This window comes from Amblyraja radiata, chromosome 25 (assembly GCF_010909765.2).
Source record: "Amblyraja radiata isolate CabotCenter1 chromosome 25, sAmbRad1.1.pri, whole genome shotgun sequence".
Taxonomy (NCBI): Eukaryota; Metazoa; Chordata; class Chondrichthyes; order Rajiformes; family Rajidae; genus Amblyraja; species Amblyraja radiata.
The window spans coordinates 34,137,780-34,163,977 of NC_045980.1; the positions used below are offsets into that span (position 1 = coordinate 34,137,780).

At 49.6% G+C, this 26,198-nt stretch overlaps 1 protein-coding gene across 1 annotated transcript in view; it reads left to right on the top strand.

The window, feature by feature from the left end:
• Positions 1-880: 880 nt before the first annotated feature.
• LOC116987190 (WSC domain-containing protein 2-like) overlaps positions 881-26,198 on the top strand; it is a 109,004-nt gene continuing 83,686 nt past the window's right edge. The window contains exon 1 of the mRNA XM_033043066.1: positions 881-2,135. Within this exon, the coding sequence (XP_032898957.1) occupies positions 1,679-2,135 (457 nt within the window). The 5' untranslated portion in view covers positions 881-1,678. The remainder of the gene's footprint in view (positions 2,136-26,198) is intronic.

Below are 26,198 nucleotides of genomic sequence, written 5' to 3' on the forward strand. Positions count from 1 at the left end.
AACATGCCCCATCTACACTGGTCCCACCTGCCTGCGTTTGGCCCATATCCCTCTTAACCTGTCGTAGAGTCATAGAGTGATACACTGCGGGAACAGGCCCTTCGGCCCAACTTGGCCACGCCGACCAACATTGCCCCATCTACACTGGTCCTACCTGCCTGCGTTTGGCCCATATCCCTCTAAACCTGCCCTATCCATGTACCCGACTCTCAGGCGCTGTGAGGCAGCAACTCTACCGCTGCGCCACCGTGCCGCCCTGTAGCGTGAAGGAAAGAAATATTGAATAGATTCGGCCTACGTATTCTGAAGTTGACAGTTTAGTTTAGTTTAGTTTAGAGATACAGTGCTGAAACAGGCCCTTCTGCCCACCGTGTCCGCGCCGACCAGCGCTCACCACACATTAACACTATCCTACACCCACTAGGGACATTTGTTACATTTACACCAAGCCAATTAACCTACAAACCTGCACGTCTTTGGAGTGTGGGAGGAAACCGGAGCACCCGGAGAAAACCCATGCAGGTCACGGGGAGAAGGCAGGAGAATGGGGTTTGTAGGGAGAGACAGATCAGCTATGATTGAATGGAGGAGTAGACTTGATGGGCCGAATGGCCTAATTCTACCCCTATCACTTATGACCTTATGACCTTATGACTAGTACTATCCTACAAACCATGAGCAATTGATTAGAGCGGGTGTCAGGGGTTATGGGGAGAAGGCGGGAAAATGGGACTGGGTGAGCAGAGATCAGCCAATGATTGAAGGGCGGAGTGGGGTGGATGGGCCGAATGGCCTAATTCTACTCCCGTGACGAACTGAGTGAACGTCCCGCGGATTTTCACGCCCTGACGTTTGCCGCCTTGTTCTGTTCCCCTGCAGGAAGGAACCCGTCCACCGAGCGTCGACGATGAGGGGGAGGAGTGTCGGAGTGAGGCTGTGTGGGGGCCGCTGCGCCTCGGTCCCGCGCCCGTCCCCGACCGTCTGAACGACCGCTCCGTTCGCGGAGAGAGAAGACGGGGTGGTGGGGTGAGGAAGGAGTATCGTGTGGGGGGGGGTGGGGGGTGGAGGGGATGGGTGGGAGGACAGGAAAGGCCCAAGGCCGGACGGAACACAGAGGAGCGGAGAGATGTTCGAGAGGAAGCCGTGCCCGCCATTCAAGAGGAAAGTAGCGGCCGTGGCGACAACGAAACATCCGACGCCCTCTGAGTCTCCGGGGAAGCTTCCTCCGCTACTCGTTTCCCGAGGGCTTCCTGCTGGCAAACGCACCCAGGGAAAAGATATCGGAAAACTCGTGCGCCACAGTCCACGCAAGTAGACGATAGACAGCGCTATCACCATCTCCCGACAGACTGGTGCGAGAGGATTGAGTTGGGCCTCTCTCTATCACTCCCGCAGAGCAAACTCCCCCTTCCAAGTTTCCACAACGATGTCGGCCATTTTGTAAGCCGCCAGCTTGGAGATTGGCGATTTGCCGGTGACTCCCTCGAGAGGAGAGACTCAGCGGACCACGCACAAAAAGCCGGGAGATTTATAATCGGCCGAAATCCGGGACCATCCCTCTGCCCACTGCGTGGATTACAAAATTGTTTCAGCACCTTTCCCCCCCCCCTTTGCGACTGGGAAAAGCTCCTTGGCTGTTGCTCGAGATATCTCCATTTCTGTGCGTAATGTGCTGGGGATGGCCAGACTAGCCATCAAGATACAGCGTTACTTCCGGCGCCGGCCCTTGCGACTCTTCACCTTCTTCCTGGTCTACCTCATGGCGGGCAGCCTGGTCTTCCTCCACCCGGGCTTTGTGGGGGACAGCCCTGTGGCCGGGAGGTCCCCGCGCCCGGGGGAAGTTGGGGCACACGGTGGCGGGAGCGGAGGACCACCGCCCGGCGGAGGACCACCGCCCGGCGGCGGAGCCCTCCAGCGTTTCTCCTTCCTGCCCTTCGGCAGGGCCTACAAGGAAGGCCCGGAAAAGGAGCAGTGGTCGGGGGAAGTGGCTGCCGGGCCCAGGAGGTACGGGCCCCCCTGGATGAAACCCGCCCCTAAGACGGACTCCGTGGACAAGCTCCGAGCCGGAGAGCACGTCGGCAGTTGGAGCCGGGCGCTGAAGGGGAAGATGTCAAGAGATCAGGAGGAGAACAGAGGTAGGTGAGACCCCCCCCCCCCTCTCCCCCTCCCCTCTACAGGACGGTTGCTTCTGTTCATGGGCCAGAGCCCCAGGTTCAATCCCGACTACGGGTGCTTAGAGTCATAGAGTGATACAGCGTGGAAACAGGCCCTTCGGCCCATCTCGCCCACACCGGCCAACAATGTCCCAGCTACACTAGTCCCACCTGCCTGCACTTGGTCCATAACCCTCCAAACCTGTCCTATCCATTTACCTGTCCAACTGTTTCTTAAATGTTGGGATAGTCCCAGCCTCAACTACCTCCTCTGGCAGCTCGTTCCACACACCCACCACCCTTTGCGTGAAAAAGTTACCCCTCGGATTCCTATTAAATCTTTTCCCCTTCATCTTGAACCTATGTCCTCTGGTCCTCGATTCCCCTACTCTGGGCAAGAGACTCTGTGTATCTAACCAATCTATTCCTATGTTAATTCCTCAGTTATTTGCATTCCAGTACTTTGGTTCACCCTCATTGGGAGGCCCTTCCTGGACAAGAGATTCCGTGCATCTGCCCATTCTAGTCTTCTCATGATTTTGTACACCTCGATAAGATCACCCCTCATCCTCCTGCGCTCCGTGGAAGAGAGACCCAGCCTGCTAAACCTCTCCCTGCCGCTCACACCCTCTAGTCCTGGCAACATCTTTTCTGAACCCTCTCAAGCTTGACAATAACTTCCCTACCACACGGTGCCCAGAGCTGAACACACAGACTGCTTGTCTGTGCGGAGTTTCCACGTTCTCCCCGTGACCCGCGTGGGTTTTTCTCCGGGTGCTCCGGTTTCCAAAGACGTCCAGGTTTTGATACAAATGTGAAATTGTTCCTCCAGCACTTTGGGTCCTTTTTTGTGCATTAACCGGCCCCTGCAGTTCCTTGCTTCTACACCGAAGGCCGATTATCCTTGAAACACAATTCCAATATATTTTTTCGACGTGCATTGTATTGGGTTCATGAATTGGTTATCTTGCTTCAGGCATTTCTTGTATTCATGAGACATTATCTATTGTCAAGAAATTCTGATCTCCATGCTGTAATATTAAGGACCCTGTTACAGTTTAGGTTATTGTCTGCGGCTAAATTACTTCCTTGTAATCGCTAGTAGTCCTGCTAGATATTGTATTGCAATGAGGATACCGAGTATGCGCTTTCACTATGACTATATATTGCATTATAGGAGCGCTCTACGAATAATCTAATGGGAACTAAGCATATATCACTAGGAATAACCATCGCACTGACCCATCTGACCTATGCTGAGAGAATGGAGCGGCTGGGTTTGTACACTCTGGAGTTCAGAAGGATGAGAGGAAATCTCATTGAGTTCAGAAGGATGAGAGGAAATCTCATTGAGTTCAGAAGGATGAGAGGAAATCTCATTGAGACATCTTTCTAAGATTGTTAAGGGTTTGGACACGCTAGAGTCAGGAAACATGTTCCCGATGTTGGGGGAGTCCAGAACCAGGGGCCACACAGTTTAAGAATCAGGAGTAAGCCATTTAGAATGGAGGCGAGGAAACACTTTTTCACCCAGTGAGTTGTGAGTCTGTGGAGGTAGACAAAGGTGCTGGAGAAACTCAGCGGGTGCAGCATCATCTACGGGCTAGTGGAGTCAAGGGATATGGGGAGAAGGCAGGCACGGGTTATTGATAGGGGATGATCAGCCATGATCACATTGAATGGCGGTGCTGGCTCAAAGGGCCGAATGTCCTCCATCTGCACCTATTTTCTATCTATCTATGGAGTGAAGGAAATAGGCAACGTTTCGGGCCGAAACCCTTCTTCAGACTGTGGAATTCTCTGCCTCAGAGGGCGGTGGAGGCCGGTTCTCTGGATACTTTCAAGAGAGAGCTAGATAGGGCTCTTAAACCTAGCAGAGTCAGGGGATATGGGGAGAAGGCAGGAAAAGGGGTACTGATGGTGAATGATCAGCCATGATCACATTGAATGGCGGTGCTGGCTCGAAGGGCCGAATGGCCTACTCCTGCACCTATTGTCTATTGTCTATCTGTCCACTAAATCCCCAATCCTTTCCCCACTCAACAGAAAAGCATCTAATTCTCTTCCGAATTGATTTCTGTAGTCCTCTGAAGTGACATTAGGTATTATCCAGTCCGAACAGGAGTTTCAGGTCGAGCCACGAACGGATTGTTGATGTGAGAAAATGAAGATGCAATTCAATAAAATTTCCATCTTGAGTCTGAGACTCTTGTGGTCCTGCTGAGTGTTCAGCTTGCATTTGAAATTCTCGCTGACTTTCTGACTGTCTCACTGAGGCTGTCCTGATCGTAGACTGAAGAAGGTTCCCCACCCGAAACGTCACCCGTTCCTTCTCTCCAGAGACGCTGCCTGTCCCGCTGAGTTACTCCGGCATTTTGTGTCTTGTCTTCGATTTAATAATAATAATGATGGATGGGATTTATATAGCGCCTTTCTAATACTCAAGGCGCTTTACATCGCATTATTCATTCACTCCTCAGTCACACTCGGTGGTGGTAAGCTACTTCTGTAGCCACAGCTGCCCTGGGGCAGACTGACGGAAGCGTGGCTGCCAATCTGCGCCTACGGCCCCTCCGACCACCACCAATCACTCACACACATTCACACACATTCACACACAGGCAAAGGTGGGTGAAGTGTCTTGCCCAAGGACACAACGACAGTATGCACTCCAAGCGGGATTCGAACCGGCTACCTTCCGGTTGCCAGCCGAACACTTAGCCCATTGTGCCATCTGTCGTGCCTGTAAACCAGCACCTGCAGTTCCATCCGACACTGATTGTGGTTCAGTTCAGTTTCGAGATACAGGCCCTTCTGCCCACCTAGCCCATGCCGACCGGCTGATCCCCGCACACTAACACTATCCGACACACCACTAGGGACAATTTAAATTTATACCAAAGGCCAACGACCTACAAACCTGTTCGTCTTTGGAGTGCGGGAGGTAACCGAAGATCTCGGAACAAAGGGGGGGACCTCATTGAAACGTACAGAATAGTGAAAGGCTTGGATAGAATGGATGTGGAGAGGGTGTTTCCACGAGTGGGAGAGCCCAGGATGAGAGGTCAGAGCCTCAGAATTAAAGGATGTTTCTTAGGAGATGAGGAGGAATTTCTTCAGTCAGAGGGTGGTGAACCTGGTGAATTCCTTTGCCACAGAAGGCTGTGGAGGCCAAGTCAGTGGATATGTTTAAGGCAGAGACAGATAGATAGATTCCTGATTCGTACGGGTGTCAGGGGTTATGGGGAGAAGGCAGGAGAATGGGGTTAGGAGGGAGAGATAGATCAGCCATGATTGAATGGCGGGGTAGACGTGATGGGCCGAATGGCCTAATTCTGCTCCTATCTCTTATGAACTCATTCACCCAGCCACGGCCGAGTCGGTCCGCGACGGATTGCCGTCGGGAATTTGTCCCGTATTTTGACCCGTTGTCCCTTATTTGGGAGTGAGAAAGTTGGCGACCCTGACTGGTAGGGGAGGTTTGATGTGAAACCATCATCTAGTTGATGGTCTTAAACCTGTTGCCTCCCATTCTCCTGATTTGGAGAATTGCCACAAGCTGATACCAAAAAGAAAAACCGTGTACTGGTGACCATGCGTGGGAAAGAACTGCAGATGTCGGTTTAAACCGAAGAAAGACACAAAATGCTGGAGTAACTCAGTGGGACAGGCAGCATCTCCGGTGAGAAGGAATGGGTGATGCTTCGGGTCGAGACCCTTCTTCAGACTGAAGAAGGTTCTTCAGACTCTCGACCTGAAACGTCACCCATTCCTTCTCTCCGGAGACACTGCCTGTCCCACTGAGTTACTCCAGCATTTTGTGTCAATCTCTGGTTTGTAAACTGGCCACGCTACATACGAATGCTTCTAACCTCTGTCCTTGGCTGGGTGACATTGTAATCTGTGGAATGATATAAGATTTATTATTATTTGTTGAACTAATGCTGCTTTGATTCATGAGAAATATGAATAGCTGTAAATTAATTATTGCCTTTGAATAACTAAGCACAAATGCTCTGGCCGGCTTCATATTACACTGAGTTATAGGCAATGATATTGCATCATAATATTATACATATATCTGGTTTGATTTGCCTGTCTGATCAGTCTGAAGAAGGGTTTTGGCCCGAAACGTTGCCTATTTCCTTCGCTCCATAGATGCTGCCTCACCAGCATTTTTGTCTACTTTCGATTTTCCCAGCATCTTTCTTAAACATAGGAATCTGAGGGGTAACTTTTTCACACAAAGGTTGGTGGGTGTACGGAACGAGCTGCCGGAGGAGGTAGTTGAGGCTGGGACTATCCCAACTTTTAAGAAACAGTTAGACAGGAACATGTCAGGGCGGGTTTGGAGGGATGTGGACCAAGTGGGACTAGTGTAGCTGGGACTAGTGTTGGGCAAGGTGGGCCGAAGGGCCTGTTTCCATGCTGTATGACTAAGGTGACTGACTATAGGTGACATTTCGGGTCGAGACCCTTCTTCAGTCTGACCCGAAACGTCACCTATTTCCTTCGCTCCATAGACGCTGCCTCACCCGCTGAGTTCCTCCAACATTTTTGTCTACCTTCGATTTTCCCAGCATCTGCAGTTCCTTTCTTAAACATAGGAATCTGAGGGGTAACTTTTTCACACAAAGGTTGGTGGTGGGTGTACGGAACGAGCTGCTGGAGGAGGTAGTTGAGGCTGGGACTATCCCAACATTCAAACATGGATAGGGCGGGTTTGGAGGGGCTATGGGACTAGTGTAGCTGGGACTAGTGTTGGGCAAGGTGTGGGCTGAAGGAAGGGCCTGTTTCCATGATGTATCACTCTATGACTAAGCTAGTTCCCGCATGCAGCAGCAGCAAACACTGAAGGCCGCCATTTATCTGCAAGTGTAATATCCACGAGGCAGTGAGACTAATGAGGGGGGCAGGGAAATAACTGGGTCAGGCAAAATTTGTGAGAGGCATAATATATTTTTAGATCCAACAACACAAAGCCTACTTTTCAAAACCAGGGGTAGGCATTATGGTTGAGCAGATTAATGGGTTATGAATGTTAATCAGATTAATTAAAAGGCTTGTAACCCTTGGATTCACGAGCTGCATGTTTTATATGTATCTTTCCTTAATTGTTGTGATGGGAAATATATGTGTGTGTGTGTGTGTGATTTTTTAAACAGCAAGATGGGGGTGGGTCTGTCAGTCTCTGAGGTGGGTGAGTTTTCACAACAGAGAACAGTACAGCATAGGAACAGGCCATTCGGCCCATTCAGTCTATCCCGCCATTCAATCATGGCTGATCTATCTCTCCCTCCCAATCCCATTCTCCTGCCTTCTCCCCGTAACCCCTGACACCCGCACTAATCAAGAATCTATCTATCCATCTCTGCCTTAAATATATCCACTGACTTGGCCTCCGCAGCCTTCTGTGGCAAAGAATTCCACAGATTCGCCACACTCTGACTAAAGAAATTCATAGAAACATAGAAACATAGAAAATAGGTGCAGGAGTAGGCCATTCGGCCCTTCAAGCCTGCACCGCCATTCAATATGATCATGGCTGATCATCCAACTCAGTAACCTGTACCTGCCTTCTCTCCATACCCCCTGATCCCTTTAGCCACAAGGGCCACATCTAACTCCCTCTTAAATATAGCCAATGAACTGGCCTCAACTACCTTCTGTGGCAGAGAATTCCACAGATTTACCACTCTCTGTGTGAAAAAGGTTTTCCTCATCTCGGTCCTAAAAGATTTCCCCCTTATCCTTAAACTGTGACCCCTTGTTCTGGACTTCCCCAACATCGGGAACAATCTTCCTGCATCTAGCCTGTCCAACCCCTTAAGAATTTTGTAAGTTTCTATAAGATCCCCCCTCAATCTTCTAAATTCTAGCGAGTACAAGCCGAGTCTATCCAGTCTTTCTTCATATGAAAGTCCTGACATCCCAGGAATCAGTCTGGTGAACCTTCTCTGTACTCCCTCTATGGCAAGAATGTCTTTCCTCAAGGAAATTCCTCCTCAACTCCTTCCTAACAGAACGTCCTTTTATTCTGAGGCCGTGTCCTCTAGTCCTGGACTCTCCCACTGGTGGAAACATCCTCTCCACCTCCACTCTATCCAACATAGAACAGCACAGCACAGGAACAGGCCCTTCGGCCCACAATGTCCGTGCCGCAAATGATAAATTCATTAGTTATAGGAGCATAATTAGGCCTTTCGGCCCCTCCCACATCCCAAAGACGTGCGGGTCGGTCAGTTAACCGGCCCCAGGGGTAAGAATCGGGGGGGGGGGGAGCGGCAGAGTTGCTGCCTCACGGCGCCAGAGACCCGGGTTCGACCCCAACTACGGGTGCTGCCTGTATGGAGTTTGCACGTTCTCCCCGTGGCCTGCGTGGGTTTTCTCCGGGTGCTCCAGTTCCAACCCTGAACCACCGTGCCACCGTGCCGCTCTAATCGGCGTAAGTAAAGAGCGTTCAGAAGCCCGATAACAGAGGGGAAGATGCTGTTCCTCATTCAGGTGGTTTGAAGAAGGGTCTCGACCTGAAACGTCTCTCCAGAGATGCCGCCTGGCCCGCTGAGTTACTCCAGCTCGTGAGTTGGATGGGCAGCCGGACGTCGCGCGGCCCGGGCCAAAACAAGTCCAGAACAAGGGGTTACAGTTTAAGGATAAGGGGAAAATCTTTTAGGACCGAGATGAGAAAAAAAATTTTCACACAGAGAGTGGTGAATCTCTGGAATTCTCTGCCACAGAAGGTAGTTGAGGCCAGTTCATTGGCTATATTTAAGAGGGAGTTAGCTGTGGCCCTTGTGGCTAAAGGGATCAGGGGGTATGGAGAGAAGGCAGGTATAGGATACTGAGTTGGATGATCAGCCATGATCATATTGAATGGCGGTGCAGGCTCGAAGGGCCGAATGGCCTACTCCTGCACCTATTTTCTATGTTTCTAAAACTCCTCAGCTGGCCCGCCGGCTGGGCTTTGTGTGCAGTCCAGCACCCGGGCCAACTCATCATTCACCCAGCCACGGCCGTGTGGGTCAACGAATTGCCGTGGGGAATTTGTCCCATATTTTGACCTTTTGTCCCTTATTTGGGAGTGAGAAAGTTGACGACCCTAGGTGCAAAGCAAAGCCAAAAAGTCTCTTTGAAGCTGTGGAAAATACTGAACACAATTACACCTCCCTTTGGAGTGTAACATTGAAACATAGAAACAGAAATAGGTGCAGGAGTAGGCCATTCGGCCCTTCAAGCCTGCACCGCCATTCAATATGATCATGGCTGATCATCCAAAATTGGACTGTGCCTGTTTCCGCACTGTATCACTAAAACTAAACCTCACCCATTCCTTCTCTCCAGAGACGCTGCGTGTCCCGCTGAGTTACTCCAGCTTTTTTGTGCCTTTCTTCGGTTTAAACCAGCATCTGCAGTTCCTTCCTACACATCTATATCTGACTCTCTCTTGAAAACATCCAGTGAATTGGCCTCCACTGCCTTGTGTGGCAGAGAATTACACAGATTCACAACTCTCTGGGTGAAAAAGTTTTTCCTCATCTCAGTCCTAAATGGCCTACCCCTTATTCTTAAACTGTGTGACCCCTGGTTCGGGACTCCCCCAACATCGGAGAGCATTTTTCCTGCATCTAGCCTGTCCAATCCCTTAAGAATTTTATATGTTTCTTTAAAGATGCCCTCTGAATTCCAGTGAATACAAGCAAGCCCAGTCCAATATAAACCCTGACGTTCTTCAGGAAAATTAAAATTGGCACTCGGAATATCCCTAACAGATGGCAGGTGAGAATTGATTGTAAGCCAGGCTGCATGTTAAGTTGCAGGCCACATACAATGTGTGTGGGAGGGTTCACCTTGAGGGGAATGACCTGCCTCTGAGGTTCATGTGAATGCGAGTCGATGGAAGCGGATCATAGAAACATAGAAACATAGAAAATAGGTGCAGGAGTAGGCCATTCGGCCCTTCGAGCCTGCACCGCCATTCAATGTGATCATGGCTGATCATCCAACTCAGTATCCTGTACCTGCCTTCTCTCCATACCCCCTGATCCCTCGAGCCACAAGGGCCACATCTAATGCCCGTGTCCCACTTAGGAAACCTGAATGGAAACCTCTGGAGAATTTGCGCCCCACCCAAGGTTTCCGTGCGGTTCCCGGAGGTTGCAGGTGGTTGCCGGAGGTTGCAGGTAGTGGAAGCAGGTAGGGAGACTGACAAAAACCTCCGGGAACCGCACGGAAACCTTGGGTGGGGCGCAAAGTCTCCAGATGTTCAGGTTTCCAAAGTGGGACAGGGACATAATCTCCTCTTAAATCTAGCCAATGAACTGGCCTCAACTACTTTCTGTGGCAGAGAGTTCCACAGATTCACCACTCTCTGTGTGGAAAAAAAAATTCTCATCTCGGTCCTAAAAGGCTTCTCCCTTATCCTTAAACTCTGACCCCTTGTTCTGGACTTCCCCAACATCGGGAACAATTGTGTCGGAAGGAACTGCAGGCGCTGGTTTAAGCCAAAGATGTTGGAGTAACTCAGCGGGACAGGCAGCATCTCTGGAGAGAAGGAATGGGTGATGTTTCGGGTCGAGACCCTTCTTCAGACTGAGAGTCGGGGGAGTGGGAATCGAGAATAAGGAGTAACCCATTTAAGAATGTTTAAAAATACGGAGTTTAAGAATAAGGGGTAAGCCATTTAGAACGGAGACGAGGAAACACTTTTTCTCACAGAGAGTGGTGAGTCTGTGGAATTATCTGCCTCAGAGGGCGGTGGAGGCAGGTTCTCTGGATGCTTTCAAGAGAGAGCTAGATAGGGCTCTTAAAGATAGCGGAGTCAGGGGATATGGGGAGAAGGCAGGAACGGGGTACTGATTGTGGATGATCAGCCATGATCACATTGAATGGCGGTGCTGGTTCGAAGGGCCAAATGGCCTACTCCTGCACCTATTGTCTATTGTCTATTGTCTATAGAGAGATATAGACGGTGATGAAGTGAGATGTGGAACAAATAAATGAAAGATATGCAAAAAAGTATCGATGATGAAGCAGGCCATTCATCTGTTGACAATTATCCATGTACCTGTCTAAGTGTTTCTTAAACCCAAACCACCTCCTCCAGCAGCTCGTTCCATACACCCACCACCCTTTGCGTGAAAAAGCTACCCATCAGATTCCTATTAAATCTTTTCCCCCTTCACCTTAAACCTATGTCCTCTGGTCCTCGATTCCCCTACTCTGGGCAAGGGACTCTGTGCGTCTGTCTACCCGATCTATTCCTCTCATGATTTTGCACACCTCTGTGAGATCACCCCGGCAACATCCTCGTGGATAGACAAAAGTGCTGGAGAAACTCAGCAGCATCTATGGAGCGAAGGAGAGGCATTTCCTATTGCATTGACTTGGTCTCCCCAGCCTTCTGTGCAAAGAATTCCACAGATTCACCACCCTCTGACGAAATAAATTCCTCCTCATCTCCTGTCTAAAGGAAGGTCCTTTAATTCTGAGGCTATGTCCTCTAGTCCTAGACTCTCTCACGATGTTGGGGGAGTCCAGAACACAGTTTAAGAATAAGGGGTAGGCCATAGGAATAGGCAATAGGAAATAGGCAACGTTTCGGGACGAAACCCTTCTGGAAATAGGCAACGTTTCGGGACGAAACCCTTCTGGAAATAGGCAACGTTTCGGGCCGAAACCCTTCCGGGTTTCGTCCCAAAACGTCGCCTATTTCCTTCGCTCCATAGATGCTGCTGCACCCGCTGAGTTTCTCCAGCACTTTTGTCTACCTTCCGTTTTTCCAGCATCTGCAGTTCCTTCTTAAACACCCTCGCGGAGGCGTGGGCAGGCTGGGCCGAAGGGCCTGTTTCCGTGCTGTCTTTCTCTGTGCCACTAAATCCAGCGGAGCTCCATTCTAATGGCGTGGCCTAAGATTAATTATCCCTGCGTTTTAGCAGCAAACGAACGCACTTCAAAGAAGAAACACCTCGTTGGACGTGAAGAGCTTTACGATATCGCAGAGTCGTAAAGGCAATGACACAAAGGCACGTCCTCTCACAGAGTGGAGGCTAGGGAGCTGTTTCAATGCCTATCATCGTGGCGTGCGTCTGTTCAACAGCTTTCATCCAAAATATAATTACTCCTGAATCGGTTCCCACTCTCTCCGGACTGTTACAGCGCTAATTGTCCGTCACACGTTTCCGCGGTCTCTCCGCATGGCGCCTTCTGATTGTGAAATTAGATCTATCGTAGAGTCCTGGGGGGGCTATACGGCACGGAACAGGCCCTTCGGCCCACCTTGACCGTGTCAGCCCAGTTGGCACATCAGATTCAGATTCAACTTTAATTGTCATTCTCAGTGTACAGTACAGAGACAACGAAATGCAGTTAGCATCTCCCTGGAAGAGCGACATAGAATATGATTTCAATAAATAAATCTATTTACATGCATACAGTCATAGTGTTTTTCCTGTGGGAGGAGTGTCCGGGGGGGGGGGGTGATTGGCAGTCACCGAGGTACAGTGTTGTGTAGAGTGACAGCCGCCGGGAAGAAGCTGTTCCTGGACCTGCTGGTCCGGCAACGGAGAGACCTGTAGCGCCTCCCGGACGGTAGGAGGGTAAACAGTCCATGGTTGGGGTGAGAGCAGTCCTTGGCGATGCTGAGCGCCCTCCGCAGACAACGCTTGCTTTGGACAGACTCAATGGAGGGGAGCGAGGAACCGGTGATGCGTTGGGCAATTTTCACCACCCTCTGCAATGCCTTCCGGTCGCAGACAGAGCAGTTGCCATACCATACTGTGATGCAGTTGGTAAGGATGCTCTAGATGGTGCAGCGGTAGAAGTTCACCAGGATCTGAGGAGACAGATGGACCTTTTTCAGTCTCCTCAGGAAGAAGAGACGCTGGTGAGCCTTCTTGAACAGTGTTGAGGTATTGTGGGTCCAAGAGAGGTCATCGGAGATGTTGACTCCCAGGAACCTGAAGCTGGAAACACGTTCCACCTCCGTCCCGTTAATGTGGATGGGGGTGTGCGTGCCGCCCCTAGACTTCCTGAAGTCTACAATGAGCTCCTTGGTCTTCTTGGAGTTAAGGGCCAGGTTGTTGTCAGCGCACCATGCTGCTAAGAGCTGGACCTCCTCCCTGTAGGCCGACTCATCGTTGTTGCTGATGAGGCCAATCACCGTTGTATCATCTGCATACTTGATGATGGTGTTAGTACCATGTACAGGTGTGCAGTCATAGGTGAAGAGGGAGTAGAGGAGGGGGCTCAGCACACAGCCCTGTGGAACGCCGGTGTTCAGGGTGAGGGTTGAAGAGGTGTGCTTGTCTAACCTAACAGACTGGGGTCTGTTGGTTAGAAAGTCCAGTATCCAGTTGCAGAGGGAGGGGTCGATGCCCAGGTCACCGAGTTTGGTGATCACATTGGGCTAGGGTCCTATTTACTGAGGGAACGACAACTTGATATGAACAGGGGTGCAAGGCTGAGGCTGTACAAGGCGCTGGTTAGGCCGCATTTGGTGTATTACCCGTAACTCGTAACAGCTAAAAATGGCCTGTCTCCTTTATCAACGTGTAGGAAGGAACTGCAGATGCTGGTTTAAACCGAAGAGAGACACAAAATGCTGGAGTAACTCGGCGGGAAAGGCAGCATCTCTGGAGAGCAGGAACGGGCGACGTTTCGGGTCGAGGCCCTTCTTCATCTTCTCTCCAGAGATGCCGCTTCTGTCCCGCCGAGTAACTCCACCATTTTGTGTCTATCTTCAAAAAGTAGTAAACACTGCCCAGTCCATCATCGGCTCTGACCTCCCTTCCATCGAGGGGATCTATCTATCGCAGTCGCTGCCTCAAAAAGGCTGGCAGTATCATCAAGGACCCACACCATCCTGGCCACACACTCATCTCCCCGCTCCCTTCAGGTAGAAGGTACAGGAGCCTGAAGACTGCAACGTCCAGGTTCAGGAATAGCTGCTTCCCCACAGCCATCAGGCTATTAAACCTGGCTCAGACAAAACTCTGAACATTAATAGCCCATTATCTGTTATTTGCACTTTATCAGTTTATTTATTCATGTGTGTATTTACGTATATTATGGTATATGGACACACTGATCTGTTCTGTAGTCAATGCCGACTATGTTCCGTTGTGCTGAAGCAAAGCAAGAATTTCATTGTCCTATCAGGGACACATGACAATAAACCCTCTCTCATCGTTACTTTTTTGCGTGTTTTTCGTTCATTCCTTCTATATCTCCCGTTTCCCTCTCCCCCTGACTCTCAGTCCGAAGAACGTTCCCGACCCGAAATGCCGCCCGTTCCTTGTCCCCCAGAAGTGCCGCCTGGCCCGGCGTGTTACTCCGGCGTTTTGTGTCTGTCTCCGACAGTAACGACGGTGGTGCCAATTTTACGCTTGGTGTTTGCTTGGTGACAAATAGTTGCAGGGTTGATGTATTTACACTTCCGAACGTTCGAACTGCAGCAACATTAAATAAAGCTGGAAAATTAGCGCTGATGGAATAAATGGAAGGAGAAGATAGTTTAATAGCCATTATTTACTTAAATTGGTTGGGAAAGAGGACGCGATACAAATTGAACGCACATCGTGTCGATATAAATGGGAGCCAGCAACAGCTCACTTAGCTTTATAGACATCATTTAAAATACACAGTTTAAGAAGGAACTGCAGGTGCTGGAAAATCAAAAAAATGCTGGAGGAACTCAGCAGGTGAGGCAGCATCTATGGAGCGAAGGAAATAGGCAACGTTTCGGGTCGAGACCCTTCTTCAGACTGATGTGGGGGTGGGGGGTGGGGAAGAAAAAAGGTAGAGGCGGAGACAGTGGGCTGTGGGGGAGCTGGGAAGGGGAGGGGAAGGAGGGAGAAAGCAGGGACTACCTGAAATTGGAGAAGTCAATGTTCGTACCGCTGGGGTGTAAACTGCCCAAGCGGAATATGAGGTGCTGCTCCTCCAATTTGCGGTGGGCTTCACTCTGGCCCTGGAGGAGGCCCAGGACAGAAAGGTCGGATTCGGAACGGGAGGGGGAGTTGAAGCGCTGAGCCACCGGGAGGTCAGGTTGGTTATTTCCTTCGCTCCATAGATGCTGCCTCACCCGCTGAGTTCCCCCAGCATTTTTGCCTCCCATGTAAAATACACTGTTGTGAGATAATGCCCCTCAGATATAAAGCCGATTTAATGCCTTCAATGAGCATATGTGGATCAAAAAGCCACCGAGCGGCAATGAATAGATCGCTTCGCTCATTGGGATGTGCGGCAACCCCTCTCCACGAGCGGTGACTCCACGGTTCACCACAAGGCCGATCGCCCAACTAACATTCCTACGGTCCGTTGCCAATGTGGTGGGCAGTGACAAGGTTAATTCCCGGGATGGCGGGACTGTCGTATGCTGAGAGAACGGAGCAGCTGAGCTTGTACTCTCTGGAGTTTAGAAGGATGAGAGGGAATCTCATTGAAACATATAAGATTGTTAAGGGCTTGGACACGCTAGAGGCAGGAGACATGTTCCCGATGTTGGGGGAGTCCAGAACCAGGGGCCACAGTTTAAGAATAAGGAGTAAGCCATTTAGAACGGAGACGAGGAAACACTTATTCTCACAGAGAGTGGTGAGTCTGTGGAATTCTCTGCCTCAGAAGGCGGTGGAGGCCGGTTCTCTGGATGCCTTCAAGAGAGAGCTAGATAGGGCTATTAAGATAGCGGAGTCAGGGGATATGGGGAGAAGGCAGGAACGGGGTACTGATTGGGGATGACCAGCCATGATCACAGTGAATGGCGGTGCTGGCTCGAAGGGCCGAATGGCCTACTCCTGCACCTATTGTCTATTGTCTATTGACATGCACTCTGCAATAAACGGGCGGCAAATCTGTGGAATTCATTGCCACAGAAGGCTGTGGAGGCCAAGACAGTGGATATATTTAAGGCAGAGATGGATAGACTCCTGACTAGTACGGTTGTCAGGGGTTACGGGGAGAAGGCAGGAGAATGGGGGTGGGAGGGAGAGATAGATCAGCCATGATTGAATGGCGGAGTAGACTTGATGGGCCGAATGGCCTAATTCTGCTCCTATCGTATGTTAGGCAGAGTATATGTGATCAACAAGAGCATTTGCAGTCACAGTGAAGGCCATACGGTGCATTCAGAAAGCATTCACTTTTTCCACATTTTGTTATGTTACAGCCTTATTTTAAAATGGATTAAATTCTTTTTTTTTTAAATCATCAACCTACACACAATACCCCAGAATGAAGAAGCGAAAACAGATGTTTAGAAATTTTTGCGAAGAAATTAAAAAATAACTGAAATATCACATTTACATAAGTATTCAGACCCTTTGCTATGACACTCAAAATTGAGCTTAGTTAGGTTCATCCTGTTTCCATTGATTATCCTTGAGATGTTTCTACAACTTGATTGGAGTCCACCTGTGGTAAATTAAATTGATTGGACATGATTTGTGAAGGCGCGCACTTGTCTATATAAGGTCCCACCGTTGGCAGTGCATGTCAGAGCCAAAACCAAGCCATGAAGACGAAGGAATTGTCCGTAGGCCTCCGAGACAGGATTGTGTCGAGACACAGATCTTGGGAATGGTATAAAATAATTTCTGCAGCATTGCAGGTCCCGAAGAGCACAGTGGCCTCCGTCATTCTAAAATGGAAGAATCACCAGGACTCCTCATAGAGCTGACTAACCGGCCAAACTAAGCAATCAGGGGAGAAGGGCCTTGGTCAGGGAGGTGACCAAGAACCGGATGGTCGCTCTGACGGAGCTCCAGTGTTCCTCTGTGGAGATGGGAGAACCTTCCGGAAGGACAACTATATCTGCAGCACTCCACCAATCAGGCCTTTATGGTAGAGTGGCCAGACGGAAGCCACTCCTCAGTAAAAGGCACATGACAACCCGCTTGTAGTTTGCCAAAAGACACCTAAAGGATTCTCAGACCATGAGAAACAAGATTCTCTGGTCTGATGAAACCAAGATTGAACTCTTTGGCCTGAACGCCAAGCGTAACGTCTGGAGGAAACCAGGCACCGCTCATCACCTGGCCAATACCATTCCTACGGTGAAGCATGGTGGTGGCAGCATCATGCTGTGGGGATGTTTTTCAGCGGCAGTAACTGGGAGACTGGTCAGGATCGAGGGAATGGTGAACGGAGCAAAGCACAGAGAGATCCTTGATGAAAACCTGCTCCAGAGCGTTCTGGACCTCAGACTGGGGCAGAGGTTCACCTTCCAACAGGACAACGACCCTAAGCACACAGCCAAGACAACGCAGGAGTGGCTTCGTGACTAGTCTGTGAATGTCTTTGAGTGGCCCAGCCAGAGCCCGGACTTGAACCCGATCGAACATCTCTGGAGGGACCTGAAAATAGCTGTGCATCGACGCTCCCCATCCAACCCGACAGAGCTTGAGAGGATCTGCAGTGTAGAATGGGTGAAATTACCCAAATACAGGTGTGCCAAGCTTGTAACGTCAAACCCAAGAAGACTTGAGGCTGTGATCGCTGCCAAAGTTGCCTCAACAAAGTACTGAGTAAAGGATCTGAATACTTGTGTAAATTTGATATTCAGTTATTTCTTTTTAATTAGTTTGCAAAAACTTCTAAACACCTGTTTTCACTTTTTTATTATGTGGTATTGTGTGTAGATTGGTGATTTTTAAAAAAAAAAAGAGAATTTAATCCATTTTAGAATAAGGCTGTAACTTAACAAAATGTGGAAAAAGTGAATATTCTCAATGCACTGTATATCAGAACATCACACCACAAAAGCATGATTTGAATGGTGGAGTGGACTCGATGGGCCGAATGGCCTAATTCTGCTCCTATAACCTGTGGACTTGTAAAACCCAACTTCTACAGCCAGTGTTCAAGAGCCAGCCACTGAGCAATGAGAAACTGCAGTCAGATTATCCCGAAGGAAAAAAATAAAAGTGTGCATGGCAAAATGATGGACTATAAGTGGCCCTGACTTTCAGAGCAGCAACAGTCTTTAGGATGCGGTGACACACCACATACTACATTAGATTTCTCGTTAAATCCCATGTCGAAAAAAACCCTGGAGCCAGAATACAGACGACTGATAATGGCCGACCTATTAGTGCGAGACTTGGGAAGAGGTTTCGTACGATCTATGATGGGTTCCTCCAGTTAATTATAGCATAAATATAGAAGCCATATTACGCCACTCTGCCCCAGATGTGGCATTCAGAATTCTCCACCTCAAAATTCCCCCCCACCCTTCCACTGTGGTTTAGTTTAGTGTAGTTCATGAGGGATAGTAGTAGAATTAGGCCATTCGGCCCAACAGTCCTACTCCGCCATTCTATCATGGCTGATCTATCTCTCCCTCCTAACCCCAGCTGTCTATCTGCGCCTTAAAAATATCCAGAGACTTGGCCTCCACAGCCTTCTGTGGCAAAGGATTCCACAGATTCACCACCCTCTGACTAAAGAAATCCCCCCTCATCTCCTGCCTAAAAGAATGTCCTTTAATTCTGAGGCTGTGATGACCTCTGGTCCTAGACTCTCCCACTAGTGGAAACATCCTCTCCACATCCTTTGGCCCACCTTTCCCGTGCTGGTATGGATGCCCCATCTACGCTAGTCCGACCTGCCTGCGTTTGGCCCATATCCCTCCAGTTTAGTGTTTAAGAAGGAACTACAGATGTTGGAAAATCGAAGGTAGACAAAAGTGCTGGAGAAACTCAGCGGGTGCAGCAGCATCTATGGAGCGAAGGAAATAGGCAACGTTTTGGGCCGAAACCCTTCTTCAGATCCTTTCCTCGTCTCCGTTCTAAATGGCTCACCCCTTATTCTTAAACTGTGTGGCCCCTGGTTCTGGACTCCCCCAACATCGGGAACATGTTTCCTGCCTCTAGTGTGTCTAAATCCTTAACAATCTTATATGTTTCAATAAGATGCCCTCTCATCCTTCTAAACTCCAGAGTATACAAGCCCAGCCGCTCCATTCTATCATCATATGTCAGTCCTGCCATCCCGGGAATTAACCTGGTGAACCTACGCTGGGCTCCCTCAATAGCAAGAATGTCCTTCCTCAAATTAGGGGACCAAAACTGAACACAATACTCCAGGTGTGGTCTCACTGGGGCCCTGTACAACTGCAGAAGGACATCTTTGCTCCTGTACTCAACTCCCCTTGTTATAAAGACCAACATGCCTTCATAACAAGAATATCGTGCTACGGATGAAAATCTCCAGCTTTTAATGTCTGCCCATCAATTCCAATTGAACCAAATCAAATCAATGGAGACCAGAACACACTGTGGGATTGTAATCCTGTGAGCAATCTTGCACAGTCTTGACCAACAGAGGCACAGAGGGATGTGTAAATTAATCAGTTCTAATTGATTAATTGGCTGGAAGTTTTAATCATTAGTTAGTGACGTGATCTATTAATCACCCCTCGGTTTAACCTCGATCTACTTTTTTCCAGGAATGGTCTATTTACCAACCCCACCATCCCCCCCCAGTCCCTGCCCCCCAACTTTCAGTACACTTTACTTTAGACATTAGAGATACAGCTCGGAAACAGGCCCTTCAGCCCATCGGGTCCGTGCCGACCAGCGATTGCCCCGCACGCTAGCACCATCCTAAACACATTTGGGACAATTTTACCGAAGCCAAATTAACCTACTAACCCAGAAGATAGACACAAAGTGCTGGAGGAACTCAGCGGGTCAGGCAGCATCTCTGGAGAAAAAAAGGGGAGGTGACGTTTCAGGTCGGGACCCTTTTTCAGACCCGACCCGAAACGTCACCCATTCCTTCTCTCCGGAGATGCTGCCTTTTGTGTCCATCTTCTGTGTAAACCAGCATCTGCAGTTCCTTCCTGCACAGCCTCCAAACCCCGCACGCCTTTGGAGTGCGGGAGGAAGCCGGAGAAAACCCACGCAGGTCGCGGGGAGAACGTACAAACTATGTACGGACAGCGCCAGTGGCCGGGATCGAACCCGGGTCTCCGGTGCTGAGAGGGAGCAGCTCTACCCGCTGCTCCACCGTGCCACGTTGATTGGTACGGGTGTCAGGGGTTGTGGGGAGAAGGCAGGAGAATGGGGTTGGGAGGGAGAGATAGATCAGCCATGGTCGAATGGCGGAGTAGACTTGATGGGCCGAATGGCCTAATTCGGCTCCTATCACGTCTGATCTTATGACAACTACAGGGGAACAAAACTCCAGAGCCCGACACCAAGCAAGTTAAACGGGTGGCGGGGTTTTTATTTAATTGTCGTCAAGCTGACAGGAGGCATTGAAAACCGAAAGAGTATTGGATAAAGGTGAAAGGCCTGGACAGAGTGGATGTGGAGAGAATGTTTCCACTAGTGGGAGAATCTAGGACCAGAGGTCACAGCCTCAGAATTAAAGGACCTTCTTTTAGGAAGGAGATGAGGAGGAATTTCTTCAGTCAAAGGGTGGTGAATCTTTGGAATTCTTTGCCACAGACGGCTGTGGAGGCCACAAGTCAGTGGATATATTTAAGGCAGAGATAGATAGATTCTTGATTAGTACAGGTGTCGGAGGTTATGGGGAGAAGGCAGGAGAATGGGATTGGGAGGGAGAGATAGATCAGCCAGGGGGAGAGATAGACCAGTCTGAAGAAGGGTTTCGGCCCGAAACGTTGCCCATTTCCTTCGCTCCATAGATGCTGCTGCACCCGCTGAGTCTCTCCAGCACTTTTGTCTACGATACATCAGCCATGATTGGATGGCGGAGTAGACTTGATGGGCCGAATGGCCTAATTCTGCTCCCCCTCACTTGCGATCGGATAATCTTGTGATCTCCCCACATCGGGCGACACCCAATTGAAATTGGGAATCAGGAAACATGAAGGCAATTTAATAGACTGAGTGCGAGGTTCCCTAATCCTAAATGTTTACTTGTTAGCAGCCACTCGATGGCGAGACAGGATGACTCGCGGGATTTGAAATATCCGGCATTAACAGTCTTCCACCTCGTGATAATCCATTTAGCAGAGATTTTCAGGGACTTGAACAATGAGAAAAAGATTAGGTCAGGACATTACACTGAATACAGCGCCTGTAATGAAGGCTCGGAATATATTTCAGGGAGTTGATGTCTGTTGAATATGAACAGACGCCGTGATCTATGGCTGCGTTGATTGCTGTTGGAGGTTTGGAATTTAGTACACGGCCCACCGATGTCCGCTCGTTGACAAATTGACTGCCCTTGCGGTCATCCTTGTTAGTACTTGTCAGCGGGGAGTTACGGTGGTGTGATGTCCTGGGTCTGGTCAGCTTGCCCGCTGATATATAATTCATCTCCAGTGCCAGGTCATAAATCTTGCCGTGACAAACGACTAAGAGTAAAGACAAAGATGGCGCAGGAGACCCGGGTTCGATCCCGACTGCGGGTGTCTGTCTGACAATAGACAATAGACAATAGGTGCAGGAGTAGAGGCCATTTGGCCCTTCGAGCCAGCACCGCCATTCAATGGGATCATGGCTGATCATCCACAATCAGTAGGCCTGACTTTGGGGTGAACATGGGGTGGGGACTGGACATTGTGCCTTCCTCCACAGTGCTATCCACTGTGGGGGGATGATTTTTTTGTCTAATTGTAGTCCTGTAGGTCTGTGTCCAAGATGGCTGCCGTGAAGAGAGAGTGAACGCTGGCGCGCTTTGGCTGCCGCTGCTCTCTCTTCACACTGTGTTTTTGATTTTCTGTTTTTGGATTGAATCCTGTTTTTAATTTGTGTCTCTGTGATGTCTTTATTACTTGTTTTATTCCGATTATATGTTATTCCGATATACTATGTAAGGTGTCCTTGAGATGTTTGAAAGGCGCCCACTAAATAAAATGTATTATTATTATTATTACCCCGTTCCTGCCTTCTCCCCCTATCCCCTGACTCCGCTATCTTCAAGAGCCCTATCTAGCTCTCCCTTGAAAGCGTCCACTGCGTTCTGGTGCAGAGAATTCCACAGACTCACCGCTCTCTGTGTGAAAATGTTTTTCCTCATCTCCGTTCTAAATGGCTTACCCCTTATTCTTAAACTGTGGCCCCTGGTTCTGGACTCCCCCAACATTGGGAACATGTTGCCTGCCTCTAGCGTGTCCAAACCCTTAATAATCTTATATGTCTTATAAGTTGGGTCGAAGGGCCTGTTTCCACACATCATAACGTAATCATGCTTTATTAGCCAAGTGTGTTTTGCAACATACGAGGAATTTGATTTGCCGTACAGTCATACCAATAAAAAGCAACAAAACACACAAAACACATTTTAACATAAACATCCACCACAGTGACCCCTCCACATTCCTCACTGTGGTGGAAGGTGAAAAAAAGTTCAATCTCTTCCCTTCTTTGTTCTTTGTGCATGTGAGTGTGTGCGTGAGTGCGTGAGTGTGCATGTGAGTGTGTGCGTGTGAGTGAGTGTGTGTGTGCGTGTGTGTGCGTGAGTGTGCATGTGAGTGAGTGTGTGTGTGCGTGAGTGTGCATGTGAGTGAGTGTGTGTGTGCGTGAGTGTGCATGTGCGTGTGTGTGCGTGTGCGTGAGTGTGCGTGTGTGTGTACGTGTGTGTGTGAGTGAGTGAGTGTGTGCGAGTGCATGTGAGTGTGTGTGCGTGAGTGTGCGTGTGTGTGCGTGTGTGTGTCTCTGTGTACACACACACTGAACATTTTCTCGTTGATGATATTATTTACACTGTACTATGTTTCCACATTCTGTTGTGCTGCAACAAGTAACAATGTCATTGTTCTGTCTGGGACACACAACAATAAAAAACTCTTTGACTCTTCACTAGGTGGGTTTTCTCCAGGTGCTCTGGTTTCCTTCCACACTCCAAACACGTGCAGGTTTATAGGTTAATTGGCTTGGTATAAGTGTAAACTGTCCCTAGTGTGTGTGTGTGTGTGTGTGTGTAGGATGGCGTTAGTTTGCGGGGATCGTTGGTCAGCACGGACTCGGTGGGCCGAAGGGCCTGTTTCCGCGCTGTATCTCTGCACTAACCTAGACTCTACCGCTGCACCACTTTGTGTGCCTTTGGTCTGAGACACGTTTTACACATTGGTCTCACATTGTGCTCAAGGCCCCATTCTTCTCTCCTCTCCTCTCCAGTGTCTCCCCACCTCTCTTTTAATGTCACAACAAAGTCATAATTTCCCGAATTACCTTCCAGGTGGTCAAGTATAATAGTCATATTTCTTCATAAAAATTTTGGATGAAAAAATCAGCTTCAATCCTGTTAGATATTCACAGCGCAACTGTGGCCAGATGGGGCAATGAAATATTTAAAGCTTCCCAATACCAATTCACTTTTTTATCACCACACACTCGATAAAGGAACTTTGTTTGTGGAATTGCTGATGTTTCTGCATGGTTCATTTTGCTACTTCTCTTTGAATCAATAATTTGGGATTTTGGAGCCTACATTAGGAGAATATTAAACTTCTAGCAGCAGTCAAAAATGACGGTGGAATCAGAAGCATCCCATTCCCTCTCTCCCCTCCCCTCCCCTTCTCTCTCACTCTCTCTCTCTTCTTCTCTCTCTGTCTTCCCATTTCCTCCCCCTTTCCTCCCCCTTCCCTCCCCCTTTCCTCCCCCTTTCCTCCCCCCTTTCCTCCCCCTTTCCTCCCCTCTCTGTCCCTCTCTGTGCCCCTCTTCCCTTCTTCCCCTCTCCCTCTCCCTCTCCCTCTCCCTCTCCCTCTCCCTCTCCCTCTCTCCCCCTCTCCCTCTCCCTCTCATTTTGTAAATAAACACAGTTTAAGAATAAGGAGTAAGCCATTGAGAACGGAGATGAGGAATACCTTTTTCACACAGAGAGTTGTGAATCTGTGGAATTCTCTGCCTCAGAGGGCGGTGGAGGCCGGTTCTCTGGATACTTTCAAGAGAGAGTTAGATGGGGCTCTTAAAGATAGTGGAGTCAGGGGATATGGGGAGAAGGCAGGAACGGGGTACTGATTGGGGATGATCAGCCATGATCACAGTGAATGGCGGTGCTGGCTCAAAGGGCCGAATGGCCTACTCCTGCACCCAATAGACATTGTCTATGGTCTATTGTCTATTGAAGTGCAGATGCTGGTTTGCAACAAAAAAAAAGACAAAAAGTGCTGGAGTAACTCAGCGGGTCAGGCAGCATCTCTGGAGAACATGGACAGGTGACATTTTGGGTTGGGACGGTAGAAACTCTGAAGAAGGGTCTCGGACCCAAAACATCACCCATTCCTTCTCTCCAGAGATGCTGCCTGTCCCGCTGAGTTACTCCGGCATTTTGTGACTATCTCCGGACAGGATGCAACTACACTGGGAATATTCGCCAATCTTGCAAAAGCACTGGTGCTTCCCAGAACAGTTGCCGCACATCAATCTGCTGATATTCCTGGAGAGAAGCGGAATGTATCCCATGGATCTGACCTTTCCTGCTCCTCGCCCGACTGTAGAGAGCAGATTCAACTTGCCGCTGCCTCCTCCAGCTAATCACTCGTTAATTGATAAAACAGGTTGCGGGCACAGTGTGTTTCCCTTTCTCGCATCTGCAGTTGGATGAACAATTTCCCAGTATTTCTGTCGACCCAACTAGTTACAGGGACCTAGAGTCACGCAGTCATCCAGCACAGAAACGGGCCCTTCGGCCCATCTTGCCCATGCCGACCCAATTCCCCATCTACACTGGCCCCACCTTCCTGCATTTAGTCCATACCCCCTCCAAACGTGTCCGGTCCACGCACCTGTCTAAATCTTCCTTAACCGTTGCGATGGCACCTGCCTCAACCAACCTCCTCCAAAATGGAAGGTAGCCAAAAATGCTGGAGAAACTCAGCGGATGAGGCAGCATCTATGGAGCGAAGGAACAGGTGACGATTCGGGCCGAGGCCCTTCTTCCGACTGATGTGGGGGGTGAGTAGGAAAATGGAGATGAGGAGGGATTGCTTTAGTCAGAGGGTGGTGAATCTGTGGAATCCTTTGCCACAGAAAACTGGAGTATGTCCTCCAGTCCCGACGTCGGACTTCCATCACTCCGGCGAGCGGGCCTGAACATAGGGCCGCCCGTAGCGGCGACTCTAGCGTGTCCAAGCCCTTAACAGTCTGATATGTTTCAATGAGATCACCTCTCATCCTTCTAAACTCCAGAGTGTACAAGAACATAGAAAAACAACGTGGAACGCTGGGCGGCGCGGCGGCAGAGTTGCTGCCTCACAGCGCCGGAGACCCCGGTTCGATCATTGAGAGCTGTTCAATATTTTGGTGTAGTTTTGAGATACAGGCCCTTCGGCCCACCGAGTCCGCGCCCATCAGCGATCACTGACCTGCACACACTGGGGACAATTTAGCAATTTTACCAAAACCAATTAACCTACAAACCTGCAGGTCTTTGGAGTGTGGGAGGAAACCGGAGCACCCGGGGAAAACCCACGCAGGTCACGGGAGACTGCAATAGTGGCACAGTGGTAGAGTTGCTGCCCTCCAGTGCCGGAGACTGGGGACCAGAGCAGATCGCCCCAGGTCTCCGGAAACCAAAGATCTCGGAGAAAACCCACGCAGGTCACGGGGAGAACGTGCAAACTCCGTACAGACAGCACCCATAGTCAGGATCGAACCCGGGTCTCCGGCGCTGTGAGGCAGCAACTCTACCGCTGCGCCACCTTGACCGCCCTTAGTAAGTAGCAGAATGTTACCCATTATTGCGGGAGCCGTGCTCACTGTTTGGACACTGGGGCAGAGCAGGATCGGCAGTCACAGTTCGTTTAGCGAGGTGATAATCAGAGTGATTGTGATTTCTCAGGAGGAAAAATATAATTATAATCAAGGCAAAACTCAGGAGAACCATCCTCCCTTCCATCGACTCCTCACGCTGCCTCGGCAAGGCCAGCAGCATCATCAAGAACCAGTCTCCCCCCCCCCCTGGTCACTCCCTCTTCTCCCCTCTCCCATCGGGCAAGAGGTACAGAAGTGTGAAAACAAACGCACACACCTCCAGATTCAGGGACAGTTTCTTCCCGGCTGTTATCAGGCAACTGAACCATCCTACCACCAACCAGAGAGCGGTCCTGAACTACTATCTACCTCATTGGAC